Source organism: Ostrea edulis, chromosome 9, assembly GCF_947568905.1.
Source record: "Ostrea edulis chromosome 9, xbOstEdul1.1, whole genome shotgun sequence".
NCBI classification, from domain to species: Eukaryota; Metazoa; Mollusca; class Bivalvia; order Ostreida; family Ostreidae; genus Ostrea; species Ostrea edulis.
In genome coordinates, this window is record NC_079172.1 from 49,640,572 (window position 1) to 49,655,785 (window position 15,214).

Below are 15,214 nucleotides of genomic sequence, written 5' to 3' on the forward strand. Positions count from 1 at the left end.
GTATAATTAGATCCTTTGATCCGCTCACATATATCGATACACAAGGATCTAACAAAATCGCATACGGAGGTCAAATCTACCTTTTAGTCCAACCAATCAGCGCATTGGCTAATAAATCGTGTAGCGATATACATGAGCAGATCAAAGGATCTAATTTTATCTGTAAGGAGTATGTAGACAATGGCAAATTTTACATTGATATATACCAATAGCAAATAGTAATATTTAAAACTGTCATATGACCTTTAATACAGCATGACTGACACACGAAGCAACAATCATTTCACATCAAATCACGTTAAATGTTTCTAAACATATGATGAATTTCTTAAGAGAAATAAGTACATGTACAAGCATATCCTATACTTTGAAAACATGAGTACATCTGTACTCTGAAATTGTAGGCATTAAGTGTGTGATTAGTTTTTTTCTTTTACATCAGCCACACTCCAATGAGTTTCTGTATGTTGGTCCGTGCTTGAACTAACTGTGGTGAGTCACTGCTGGCAGCAGGATACATGTTGGCACAATGCGCTGTCCCTGAAAAAACAAAACAATCTAATACCAGAATCTGTTTCATGTGAAGTTTTACAGCTGTGCTTGATCTCCAATATCTGCATTTTGTTTCAACTTCATAAAGTAAGCATTATTCAAAGTAATAATAAAGTAATATACGTAAGTATGATTATATATTATGAGTTAAGCATATTAGTACTAGTAAATTATCATAGTGATTAATATTAGTACTAGTAAATTATCAGTGATGTAATATTCTGTCAATCCAGGACTTATACTGCTTAGTTGCTCTGCTATAATGCACTTGAGTGCCTACTCATTCTTGTCTACATTATTTATAGAGAAGAAAAATACTCAATTAACCTTGTATGAAAATAGCTGGAGATTCTTTAGAAAGATCATTGGTAAATCCTAGGAAATGCCAAGGATCGATGGATCCATTTGGAAAAACAATCTTTGTGGCCTTCATTCGATAGCCACCATAGTTTGTATTAGTTCTGTTTATCCCAGCCTGAATTAGATCCTGGTTAAACTTGGGTCCAAATATGTCCATGCACTGTTGAACAGAGAAGCTGAAAAATCCAATTATATAACATTCACTTCTTTGATCCGTTGGATTAGTCCCTTACCAATTTGCAAAACCGAAGGGGACTATAAGTTTCTTCTCTGTCTGTCCGTCAGTCAGTCTGTCCCATTGGTTTTCCAGATTTTTTCCCGTTATGATTGTGAACATTAATTTGAAACTTGCAGTGTATTTTCAGAGTGGCAAATGGCGAATTTCGTAACGTTTGAACCATAGGTGTGAAATATTGTCACGTTTTATATTCATCGGGATTAGGATCGTGTTCCGATGGAAAGGCTGTAAAAGTAGGAATTTTCAATCGACGAAACTCTGTCGCTGATTGTAAAAATAGTCACTTCATTAATTTTACATTTCAAGCTCATTAATCGCAAAAGGAACATATCGATAAATGGTGAAGATAACGAACAGTGATCAATATCATAACTCCTATCAGCAATACAAAATAGAGAGTTGGGAAAACACGGACCCCTGAATATACCAGAGGTACGATCAGGTGCCTTGGAGGAGTAAGCATCCCCTGTCGACCGGTCACACCTGCCGTGAGCCCTATATCTTAAACTAAACGGAGTTATCCGTAGTCAAAATCAGTGTGCCAAGAACGGCCTAACAATCGGTATGAAACACGTCAGCCAGCACTTGACCCAATGATAGGTTGTATTGGCAAACTAGATCGTTATAACGACCACAAAATTTGCGAAATGCTGACTTTAAATGAGATTGTTGGAACCCCTGCACCACCAACTTGTTTGTCAGTAGCCTACCTCGATTTAAAAACTGACCCTAAGTAGAATGAAGATATATAATCAAATCTGTGTGGTTAAATCTGAATTAATACCGGGAGTATTTTTTCTGTAATCGCTTTGCGAAGTCTGATCAGGCGGTAGTACTCAATTTACCTCAATCCTGCAACCTGACTGAAATTTCGGCTAGCCTATTCGAAATCGGCCTTCGAACAGTTATAATTAGTTAGTAGTAAATAAATGGGCCTAGTAATACGAACAGGGTTCAGAAATCCTTTAGAAGTAATTAAAATTCTGCAGATACGAATGCTATACCGGTGTGTTGTTTAGTGTTGCATATGCATGGTTATTTCCCAGACTTTTTTTTCTTTTGCGAAAAACAGTGACCTAGACTTGATGTTTTTTGAACTGCATCGAAACTTGGCGAACGGAACGATGCACAATAACGGAGTTCCGAATTTTCATTGGTTATTTTTACATGATTGATTGATTGTATCTTGTTTAACGTCCCTCTCGAGAATTTTTCACTCATATGGAGACGTTCCCCATACCGATGAAGGGCTTCAAATTTTGGCCTTTGCTCGGCGCTTACGGCCATTGAGCAGTGAAGGTTCTTCAGTGTGCCACATCTACTGTGACACAGGACATCCATTTTTAAGGTCATCTCCGAGGACCCGTGAAATTCACACTTGATGCCGAGCGTTTGGCAATGGAACTGTCACTACCTGTTTTAATGACCGTCGCGAGCGTTTTTATAATTCTAGTAATCAAACCTAAAAAATTTATGTGACATTTAGGATATATTACATGTTTATGAGTTGAATCATTATTCCATCCCTGATAAATACTACATGTGTCAATATCATCCCTGATAAATACTACATGTGTCAATATCATCCCTGATAAATACTACATGTGTCAATATCATCCCTGATAAATACTACATGCGTCAACTGTATGAAAAATGAAACACCAACCTAATTCGATTCTAGTTAACATGGTGACTTGGTACAAGTGGTGTAAGTCACAGTTTAATGTCAAACAACATTAAAGGGACTGGTTCACGTTTTTCGAAAGAAATATTTTGCATTTGTGATGTTAAAAATTAAAAAATATAGCTCATTCAATGTTGACAACCAAAATTTTGACCATCTGAATGTAAGGATAAGAACAATATTTTAGCTTTGATTCTGTGTTATGTAAACAAAGATACAAGTCTTTTTATGTAAACAAACAAACAAGTGAAACGTTAATTTTGTAATTCAGAGCATCTGTATTTTGTACAATTACAAATTTTAACTTTTCAAATGACACATTTTACCTAAAGCATACTTAAGATGTGATATATATAATAAACTTAGATCAATGACCATTTATTTTGTAAACTGGTAAACAATAACACACCTCAATCTTTGTTTTCAAAACAAATAATAAACTCTCTATAAATAGCTTCCGTCATGATGAATAACCTTAATGTTTTGTGAAACCTTCTACAACATATTAGACTGTAGATTTTGATTATTTAAAGTAAAATACCAAATTTGGAGGAAAATTGTGAATCACTCCCTTTAAATGTACATTTTCGAATTCATTCCGTCAATTAATGTGTGTGTGTGGGGGGGGGGGGGGGGGGGGGGGCGGTAGGGGGGCATATTTTGATTATGCAATACTCTTAGAATGTTAGTCAAGTTCTCTGAGGAAACAGGAAGCTGTTTTCATGTATATGAAATACAATTCTTTCCTATAAAGTAAACCGATTTTCATGTCTCAAACATTTCATGCAGGAAACTCCCATTGTCTAGAACCTTTGTTCATTATCAATATATTTCTTTCTTTTTTTAAATGTAAAAGATATAAACGGGATAGTCGAGATTACCGTGTTTGAGATATCAGATTACCGTGTTTGAGATATCAGATTACCGTGTTTGAGATATCGGGAGTTTTTAAAATAATTTATATACAATCTACAGGTAGTGAATACGGCCAGGACCGGTGATCGATTTCGACATAGCGGGGTATTGGAGATAACACATATTCGAGATACAGATATTTTACTGTACATTGTACATTCATTTCAATAATAATTTCCACATGATGTTGAAATTGAAAGAGATGGAAGGAATATACATGTGTAAAAGATACCTCTCAACATACATGTAAGTAAATTGTAATTGGAAAGTAGAATTAATAACAGCATAGCAGAATATCCATGAAGATTCCACAGGTTGGGGCTTTTGTGCAGATAACTTGCTTATGTCATGATCATGTAACAGGGAATTTCTCTGCTACATGTACCAGCACACCTCTTAGACATATTTAGGTGGACAGGAGCTCCCCATTCGACTTGACAAGAGCTTTTCTTAAGATCACAGTCTAAAATATTGTGAAATTTGGTTTCCAAGGAAATTACCTGGCCCTCAATATAATTTCAAAGGGCATCTTACTAATTTTCCAATGATCGAATTCATTCTTCTTTGCCAATTTTCTTTTTTTTTTTTTGCTTATCCAAAACTTTAAGACTCCCGTGTTGTAAAATCTTATATCTTTTCACCTCTAATCCCTTAATCTTATTATGTTCAATTCTGACAAATCTGAAGGAGGAATATAGAGTGTTTTCATATTGCTGGAGTGTATGATTGTCTCTGTAAGGAATTTTGGCATCCCTTCCCAAGTCACATGACTGAATAAGCCAATCAAAGAACTACGTTCATTAAGTCAATCTTCTACATAAGGTTTAATAATACTAGTCAAAATATCCATTCATTTAAAATGTGTAACACATACTTACTTGATATCAAAAAAATTTCCAAACGGCTGTATGTCCCCAAGGTCTGACGACTGAAAAAATCCGAACTCTGTACAAGTCTGGTATGTCCATTGCCTGCCTTCATACAAAATACTATGAATTACAGCCTGAATTCCACACAGATTTCATTCATGATTCATCATAATTGATAATGGTGCCAATTAGAATTCTACTTGAAAACAATCCAGAAAAACAATAAATAATCCCTACAAACATACTTTAAACAAAAGGCCAACAGGTCTTATCGATCACCTGAATATTAGTTAAACATATCACTAGGCCCACACGTCTTATCGATCACCTGAATATTAGTTAAACATATCACTAGGCCCACACGTCTTATCGATCACCTGAATATTAGTTAAACATATCACTAGGCCCACAGGTCTTATCGATCACCTGAATATTAGTTAAACATATCACTAGGCCCACACGTCTTATCGATCACCTGAATATTAGTTAAACGTATCACTAGGCCCATAGGTCTTATCGATCACCTGAATATTAGTTAAACGTATCACTTTGCCCATAGGTCTTATCGATCACCTGAATATTAGTTAAACGTATCACTAGCCCTAAGGCCTATGAAATTTATAATGATTTTCCTGTTCTGCTTTCTCCAGTATACAACAAGATGTGTTCTTAAAACACAAATACTCCTGAAAATGCATATACTAATGAAAAACTTTATATAACATATGTTATCATAACAGTATATGTCTATTTTGGACCCAATAGGTCACCTGAGTCACTCAGGTGACCCAAAGTCGGAACCCTAGGGCTGTGAATTAACAATTTTGGTACATGCCTTTTGCTTTTCTTTGCTAGCCTATGCATTTACTTTTTATAAACTATTAGCAAAATTGAAGAAGTCTGAAGGATAATTCAAAAGACAATAATCACTATAACCATTTTGCTCCGACCCTGGTACCAAAACTCTAACCCTGGAATCATGAAATTTACAAATCTGAAGGGCTACCTGCTCCTTTCAAGTATCCATTTAGCTTCAATTTAGTATTAACAGCATTATAAAGATGTTATTTAAACATTTACTAAGACTGGCCCCACACTGGAGTCCGAACCTCTACCCTAGGGATCATGAAATTTACACTTTTGGTAGAGGGTATCTACAGTAGCTTTACATGATGAAGGATTTAGTCTTTGTTACAGATGTGCAGTTGTAGAGAAGATTTTAGAAAATTGGCCAAGTTTTGTCAGTTATTACCCAACCTCTAAGGCCTCAGAGGTGTAGCAATCCTGAAATTAAAAATGTATAACACCCCCCCCCCCCCCCCACCACCACCACCACCACTTGTCCCAATGATGCTTCATTTGAAAGGAATTCGAATGGTAGTTATCAAGAAGGAGTTAAAAATGTTCAATTGTTAATGAAAGATGAACTATGACAGATACAGATCAATAGCAATAGGTCACCTGAGTCACTCCGGTGACCCAAAAATGTTAAATTACTAAACCATGATGGACAACGCAAGATGGACGCTGGCCAATACAGGTAGAAATAGGTCACCAGAGTGACTCGGGTAACCTAAAAATTATTGAACTCTCCCACAAATATGTAAATAACTGTATATCTTACCTCCTTCTGAAGCACTAGCATTCCAAGACACATTCTGTAGTTCTGTAATCATTTTGTCATAACTGTTATCAAGACATTTCTGTGAATATGTAGACAACATCAAATCATTGACCCTGGCATATCTTTCTATTGGAGACCCAGATTTCTCATCCATCATGATACCACATATTGTTTCTATTGTCACATTGGTTCCTATGGCACCCTGATCAAAACAATGAACGTGCACATGTATTTCAATGTTAATCAATAGTGGATGGAAGAGCTGTACTGATACATTACTCTGTTTTGCATATCATTTTTAAATGAAATTCTTATTGCAAGGAAGGAACAGCTCATCCCCAAACATTTGACTATTCAAACACTATCCCCTCTCCACCTAGTCAGTGTAGCCTCTTTGCATACCCATCATGTAGATTCACTTGTGGGTACCAGATTTCACCATACATGTACATGTATATCTAATCCAAATGTAAAGAAATTTGAATATGAGAATACTGCCTATCATAAAGATCTGGGCTCTTACAGTAATAGAATTAAAGGTCCAGATCACAGGAGGGGAAAATTTTGAAATACCCACATTGTCAAGATGCATGGTTTAGTGTTCATAACTTGGCCCAATATCAAAGCCTCATATATTGTAACTCTAAACAAGGATATGTTTCAAAAATTTAACAGGCAAATTTTATATGACTGTAATCCTCATATGTGGCATGTATAATGCATCACCCATTTTGTCAGTAAGATGTAACCTTCTATAATGATAACACAGTTACGTCATCTAAGAATGACAATCTATCCAACATGTGAAACTATATTAAACCTCAAAAGCTCGGTTATCTTTGTTGTATTGCACAACTCCTTCAAAGTTCCCGGCTAAGTTGGAGAATAGACTTGCTGCGTCCAAATGTTTTGAAGTGTCTAATGGATCACATAACCTGGAAGAAGGAAATTGACAAGGATTAGGTAAAACTTTAGATGTGACATGGAAAAAAAATGTTTGATGTGTACACCATTTACATATACATGTATCTGCATATACAAAGTCATGTACAGATTCCATTTAAACACAGCTGTCAACCTGTACCCAAATGAAAGAGGGTGTACTAAAGGAGGGTAGTGTGGAAATTTGTTAAGGAATATAAATTGGGGAAATCCTAAAATTATAGAATAACCAGAGTTAAAATATGGAGGTTACATGTATCACTCCATCACCTTTCAATGTGGGATTGGCAGCTCTGAACATAGTGACAGTGCATATAATGTAAATGTAGACATATAATGCAAACAGCAATTCAAATTCAATTTTCTATCAAGTTAGATTAGTACTTGAACATCTTTTCCACAGTTTTCCTTCCAGTGTCTGTCTTCAGCATTTGTGTTACACCATCAGTTGCCATTTTGATATTCTTATTACATCCCTGCCCTGTGGTTGCAAGGGAATTTACAACCACTTGTAAATACTCTAAAAACAGAAGCACACAGTTAAAATTTGATTTAAAAAATCACATAAAATGACAAAACTTTTCTGAGCCAATAAAATTTGAAACATATTGAATTACAAAACCTTTAAAATCCAGTTTCGCCAGAATTGGTGCACTGGTTGCCACAGCGCCATCAACCAGATGGGGATATTTCACCCTGAACCAGGCAGACAGAGAACCTAGTATTAGGAAAGAAAGGCACACTATTATTTCTGTATATTTTTCATGTTTTTGCCATTGATATCTTTACAAATTGTAATGAAAGGCATTTCCTCACGAATGAATTGCAAATGTGAACATTGTGCATATGGATCTTGATGAATATAGTTTGTCTATTTTATCATCTTGAAATTCTGACAAATATAAAAGTAGAATGTAAATACAACATGTACACATGTATAAGAAATATACACAAGGGTATATGGAACAGCTGCGTACGCTTCACTTCAGTATAGTATTTTCATGAAGTGCAAACGTGCTTCATCAAGTATGCCAGCATGAAGCATCACAGTATATACTCTTTTGTGTTTTCAAAATTAAAATTTATTTCTTAATTGTATAATAGTTAACTATAAAAAAAATCCAATTCATCAAACCTGATATTCTTGACAAATAAAGAGCACCACTACTGCACATGATGTGCCTGTCAGATGTTTATTCATTATAAACAGATAAAAGTGTGTGACACAAAAATCATGTCAACTTTATTTGGTGCAAAGATATTGCACCAATATCTTTGCTTTTTTAATGATTTCTTATTGGGAGTTGAGATTTAAGCATTTATAAAATTTTAGTAGAAAACATCAAAACACGTGTAAATTTGCAAATCCTGTTTAATTTAATGGCAGATACTTGCCACTTGGTCTGTCCTGTGTATCCAACAAATGAAGAAGATGGCTTACTTACTTTTGGATAAACAAGAAGTACTGTGAGCAATGCTCACTAAGAATACCCGCTGCTTACCCCAATCTCTCAAAGGGTATTGTTAATAGGTATAAATTACCTCTTTCCTGAGTGTAAAAATATGGTATGCCTTTGTAGAAGAAAATGGAAGATACAGTCTGAACACAAATCCATGGCATAAACCTATAATGCTGACCTTGAGATCAAAGGTCAAGGTCATAAAGAGGTCATGAATGTACTTGACACATAATCTCATGGTGATACACCCATGTCTTATGGTATGACTATGTCAAAATCCTATAATCAATTTTGACCTTGAGGTCAAAGTTCAAGGTCATATAGAGGTCATGAAGGTACTCGACACATCATCTCATGGTGATACACTCATGTGTCAAATATGGTATGCCTATGTCAAAGAACAAAGAAGTCATGGCCCTGACACGAATCCATTGTAAAAACCTTTAATTTTGACCTTGAGGTCAAGGTTATATGGAGGTCATGAAGGTACATGACACATCGTCTCATGGTGATACACTCATGTGTCAAATATGGTATTCCTATGTCAAAGAACAAAAAAGTTATGGCCCGGACACGTATCCATTGTAAAAAACCTTTAATTTTGACCTTGAGGTCAAAGGTCAAGATCTTATAGAGGTCATGAAGGTACTCGACACATCGTCTAATGGTGATCCACCTGTGTGCCAAATATGGTATGCCTAAGTCAAAGAACAAAGAAGTTATGGCCCGGACACGAATCTGCACAGACAGACAGAGTGATTCCTATATACCCCCCTGAACTTCATTCGGGGGAGATAAAAACCACATTTTCCTTCAGTACATACTAGATATATATCCACTTCCAAAAATTGATATTTTTTTTCTCTCTAGTAAATGTCACAGTAACTTGATGCTGCGCATTTGAAAACTTCGCCATAAATTAATATTTTTTGTAATGTCCACCAGAAAGAAAACCCTCAGACGATTGTGAATTGATTATCACAGGTGAATTGATTACATGTATCACAGGGAGGTGTGAAATTGTCTTTTGTTGATCATGCAGACATGACACAGCCTGCAGGTACACAGGAGGTGTAATTTGTCGGTTTACCATTGTCACTTTGAAGTTATTTGTCCATAACATCCAGCATGTTTTTGTTTTATTACACATTACAAACAATGAAATTAGATGACATTTGGTGCATCACCCCCCCCCCCCCCCCCCCCCCCCCAAATATAAGTATCACGAAAATGCAATAAAAATCAAAATTCTTATCATGATGATGGTGGCCACAAATTTTGACTATGGTGCAATTCAGTTAACCTTGGTGCACACAAATCATGGACGGCCTCCTGAGTTAAACCCTAATGAAGAACCCTGTACTTTATAAATTAATCCTGGATATCAGGGAAATTATTGTATTTAATAAAATGGATAATACCAGCATAGCTAGGAGTTATTGCCCTTGACAACATTATTTTTGAAATCATGTTGATATAGATAATTGATTATTTATAGAATATAGAAACTTTTTATTGTATCCAGGGAATAAAATTCCTGCAAGAATTTTTAAATACCTATTTATCATGCACAACATTTAATAAATTTGAGATTTTTAAAAAAATCTGAGATATATCACATGAGGAAAGATCATACCTTCACTAATAAAGACAACCATTTCTAGCATCCTTCTTAAAAACCATTTATCATTAGATGAAGCACTTACCTGGATAAGAGCCTCCAAAGGTAATGAGTTTCTGCTGTAGAGAAAGTAAATTATATTTCTTTTTAATGTACTGGATAAAGTACGCCAAGTCTGCAAGAGCCTGCTCACTGCTTAAAAACTGCAAATTCTCTACACTTAAATCTCTACAAAACACAGTCAAATCCATTGTAACGATGTAATATTTGCATAAATTCTGAACCAAAATCAAAATTCTCATTCAGCAATTTAACATTAATATCTTCATGTTGGAAAGAATAAATTGGTCTTAATAAATCTTTCTCTTACTTACGATGTAGGATGACTTTTCCCATAATATCTGTGCTCAAGTAAAAAACAAATAGCATTATACGTCTTGGCATAATCTATCCATGCTCCTTGCAGCATCCACGCTGGATTAGCGGTTCCTTCGCCGCCAATCATTATAAAGATTGGGCCACCAGGTTTATAGAACGTATCATTTACAAAATATCTCTGGAAAAACAAGAATTGATCAATATTAAGATGTGCAGTTATGAAAAAAATGTTCCCTTGAACAAGAGGTTCATGGGCCTTAACGCTCGCCTGAGGATCATGTGTCGACCTGCAAACATTACATATATATATATATATATACATGTGTGTGTGTGTATATATATATATAAAGCACAGAAAATGTCACTTTATTTGAATACCCACTTCCGTCCCTACCCGGGGTTGAACTCATGACCTGCGGAACCAAATCTCCTAGCAGCATGTAACCAGCGCGCTAGACCGCTCGACCATCTAGGCAAGTCAAAAAACTTGCTTTCAATGACACTGGAATTCTCACCATGCTGTCACACGCTACACGGTCATTGAGAATGAAAATGGGATACAGTTATTTAATGTACATTTAAGAGGATCATACATGCACATTGCATTTGAAATATTTCATATAAAGCACGGAAATAGCAAACTGAGCACTAAAACTTGCATAGCATTCCCCATGTGGTTTATTTACATGCATATAATTTGTTTAAATTAATTATTATAATCAAGAAAATAATCACAAAATTTTTTATGTGTTAACCTATAACCACAAATTAATTTGCGATCTGTCCGAACATTGAATTGCTACACGATTTTTGTTTGATGTCAAGAGACCAATGGCTAATTTACTGTACCATAAAAAGTACCTAATTGAAATTATTCAAATGCTAAAAATAAAATGTTGTTTGAGTATTATCAACTTAATTAAGTGAAAAAGTGGTTGAACAAGGTGGTAACGTTCCCTATTTACACACAGCTCATAATGTACAAAACATTTCTCAGCACCAAGCTATTACTAATGGCTTTATTTTTGAGCAAGTTTCTCATGGATCATATTTCATTTACCTTGACCAGTATTTAAGAGTCTAATGAAATAAAACTAATTGCACTGAAACAACTCGATACACAACAAGGACAAATTTTGCTACATTCATCATTTGAAATTTTGAGCCTGATCGTAAAAACAAATCACTGGTAAACTGTATTTTATGTCCTCATCTGATCATATATCTATGTCAGTAACTGTATCATACAATGATCCCTGCATATTATTGAGGTAACTAATGCATTCTCTACTGTTTAATACTTTACTTTTTTATGTTTCTATAGCGATTAGAATGCACAATTTTATGTTAAGTTTGGATCCCTATTTTAGACCTACCCTACCCCTGGAGATCATGATTTGAACAAACTTATATCTGCCCTACCTGGGGATGCTTGCATATTGATTTGAGTAATTATGTCTCTGTTGTTAATAATAATAAGATTTTTCAAAAAAAATTCCTATATATTTCTATGTAAAACTTTGATCCTCTATTGTAGCCCAGCCCCCTACATGATTTGATTTTCTTCCCAATTCTTTGTATTTTTATTTTTTCCCAATTTCAAGCAAATGTCACTATTTTTCCCAATTGGGATCAAGACCTTAAAAAAACTCTGATCACAGCACAGAATTCGACTGATATACAAACTAAGTAACTGATAAACTTGTAGTTAGGAAGTAGATAAATACATGGAATTCTTATATTACATGGACACGATTTGGGCTGAAAATTTTAGAATTTTATTTTTCCATTTTCATTGTTTGCAATGCTTAACTAAAGTATTTCTAATGGTCAACCAAAATTTGAATATCAGTTGTTGAGTTGTAAGTGAGATATAACATAATTACGCAATTCTTTGTTATATAAACAAGGCCCGTGCCATGTTTTTGCTTACATTAGACTGTTTAATAGAAAATAGTGTGTTTAAAACAAAATAAGATGTGCCAAACACTAGAAAGTATATCATCGTGTTAAGAATTCACTTAATCTGCTTTAAACGAAACTTTTACTGGTTTATTTAACCTATGTAAACAAAAACATGGCATATGTGCCTTGTTTACATAACAAGGATTTGTGACCTCTGTATCTCCCATGTACCTTGACTACTGACATTCAAATTTTTCCTGATCATTAGTAATACCTTAGTTAGTTAAGCATTCTAAACATTAAAACTCAAAAAATTAAATTTTAAAAAATTTCCACTCAAATCATGTCCATGTCCCTTTTTAAATTGTTGCTCGTGCGTACTGTATCCAGGATATTACTTGCAAATATGACATTGATTTTATGTTTCCACTTTAGTAAAATATTTCTTTCAATAGTTATAATATTTCTTACATTTATATCTCTTTATATCTAAAGAGAAGCCGCTTTTAATATGTTATATTTTATCATCTTTCTCATTGACATTTGGTCCACTCTGTCCCACTTAGGCATTCAAAATTCCAATAAATGCACCTCCTACACAAAAGAGCTCTTATCTTGAAACTGACATATTAAAAGCAAGTTCAATTACAAAAAAGTTATGTTGGGGGGAAAATGTTGAACAAATTATTTAATCGTTTTCATGTTTTTCAAAGTTGTTTTCTGGAAGGGGGACCTGTTATTCATGGGATAGGCTCATAAAATCTTAAGGTGTCAGCCAGAATTAAGTGATAAAATTTGAAAGGGGTTAAAGTATAATTCAAGTCCTTTAAAGTATATTTATTCTATTTTTCATTTGTGAAGCAACATACAGTATTCTGTCACAATTAAGGGGGGGGGGGGATCACAAAATGACAAAACCGTGAAAAAAAAGGGTGGTACCTACAGGCATTTGCTTAATATATTCCATAATAATTATAAATATCAATGGTTTTAAAATACATATGCATCAGTCAGGTCCAGCACAATCTCTTAATTTAGCTATATAGCTTTACAGAGCTATTTAAAATACTTTGATTTAGCTATTTCAAATTCATTATCAAATTAATTTCTAAACGCATAAAAATCGAATTTCGCTGAGTGAACACATTTCATCTTTGAAGTCTGTACAACACATTGTAAATAAAAAAAAATTATTCTTAAGTCCCTTAGGAAAAATTTTGATTCACAATTGTCAAACGCTAAAGGATTAATTATTAAGTTGTTGAGCAGCAGTTATCCAATCTTCTGAATAGAATAAAAGTCAATGGTGATTAATACAATAATGGATTGGCAATCAGATTTCACATTGTGAAGTCATCATACTTTTCTATGCTTCAATGCGCACAAGGCAGTGGACAGTTAGAAACAAAATATAAATTCTCTTTTCATGAAAAATCTTAAAATGACGTGGTATTGTTATGAATTCTAATCAGAATAGTATGGACTATGGTGGTTAGTTCAAAGTATAAACACATTAAAAACTTATATGCAACTTTTTGGCTTTACCACTGCATTTAAGAAATTTAATCTAATTCAATCTAAACTACCAGTGGCATAGCTACAAATATTTTCGTTAAATTTTTATTACATAATACGAAAAATGTGGGGATCCGGGTTAGAATAGGTGCTTGTCGTAGAAGGCGACTAAATGGGGCGGTCCTTCGGATGAGACCGCAAAAACCAAGGTCCCGTGTCACAGCAGGTGTGGCACGATAAAGATCCCTCCCTGCTCAAAGGCCATATTAAGCGCCGAGCATAGGCCTAAATTTTGCATCCCTTCATTGGCAGTGGTGACGTCTCCATATGTGTGAAATATTCTCAAGAGGGACGTTAAACAATATTCAATCAATCAATCCTCAGACCCCCAGCTTACAAATATTTATAAAACCTAACTACGTCACTGACTAGCTTAATCAAGCTATTTTAAAAGCTATACAGCTGAATCAAGAGATTGTGCTGGACTTGTTTCGTATGAAGTATACGAAACGGTGGATTATCAGATTATGACTTCCCGTTCTTTCTGTAAATTCTGCTTCCCTTGTTCATAATTTAAAAAAAGTTATTTTTTACGAATGCTGACCTAATAACAATTTTCGGTTTTTCCTTCCGCATTTTAGCAACATCCTTCTCAGATAACTTGCCTGTTGCCAACTCCTTGTGTCGGCATCGTTGAAATGCGTCAGTCTCTGTTTTAACCACATATCTGTTGGAAGTACTGACCCTGGGGGCAGTTTGGGGGCCCCAAGCATTCCATGCTTTAATCGTCCATGGAAGAACCTCGGAAGACAGTTGACAAAACTTATAAAAATAAAACTCAAAGTTAAAGCAAGATTCACTGCGCTTCGTATGGACGCGGCCATTTTGACCAGTTTTATCATATGATTCCACTTCAAGTCATGTGATTCATGTGTAATTTTAAAACCAATACTTCATTGAGGGTAGGAACTACAACGCTTCAAGCCGAAATACATGTAACGAAGCGCGCAGTTCATATACCCTCATATATTTCGAAAACTGAAATCTATGGTTCACGTTTTTTTTTTTTAAAAAGAGATTCATATTATGCATCAAATCGCAGCGAAATTTGGAATATTCTATTTGCAAACACAGCACTTTTTTTTTTATCA

At 34.7% G+C, this 15,214-nt stretch overlaps 1 protein-coding gene across 1 annotated transcript; it reads right to left on the bottom strand.

Annotated features, from left to right (window-relative positions):
• Positions 1-229: 229 nt before the first annotated feature.
• LOC125659235 (putative serine protease K12H4.7) lies at positions 230-14,990 on the bottom strand. Its single transcript, XM_048890840.2, has 10 exons — positions 14,729-14,990; positions 10,640-10,821; positions 10,351-10,493; positions 7,807-7,902; positions 7,569-7,704; positions 7,063-7,177; positions 6,243-6,444; positions 4,628-4,724; positions 880-1,088; positions 230-540 (listed from the first exon to the last, which is right to left on the bottom strand). Exons 1-10 carry the CDS (start codon positions 14,963-14,965, stop codon positions 434-436), a joined length of 1,524 nt encoding a protein of 507 aa, XP_048746797.2. The 5' UTR covers positions 14,966-14,990; the 3' UTR covers positions 230-433.
• Positions 14,991-15,214: the final 224 nt, after the last annotated feature.

What these genes read in the sequence shown, in the direction of transcription:
- LOC125659235 (XM_048890840.2), bottom strand. Translation starts at nt 14,965, where the DNA reads ATGATAAAACTGGTCAAAATGGCCGCGTCCATACGAAGCGCAGTGAAT. An exon ending in AAGATAACCGAGCTTTTGAG is followed by an intron (nt 6,445 to 7,062) that starts GTTTAATATAGT and finishes TGTTTTGATCAG; the next exon opens with GGTGCCATAGGAACCAATGT. An exon ending in TGCTAGTGCTTCAGAAGGAG is followed by an intron (nt 4,725 to 6,242) that starts GTAAGATATACA and finishes TTTTGTATGAAG; the next exon opens with GCAGGCAATGGACATACCAG.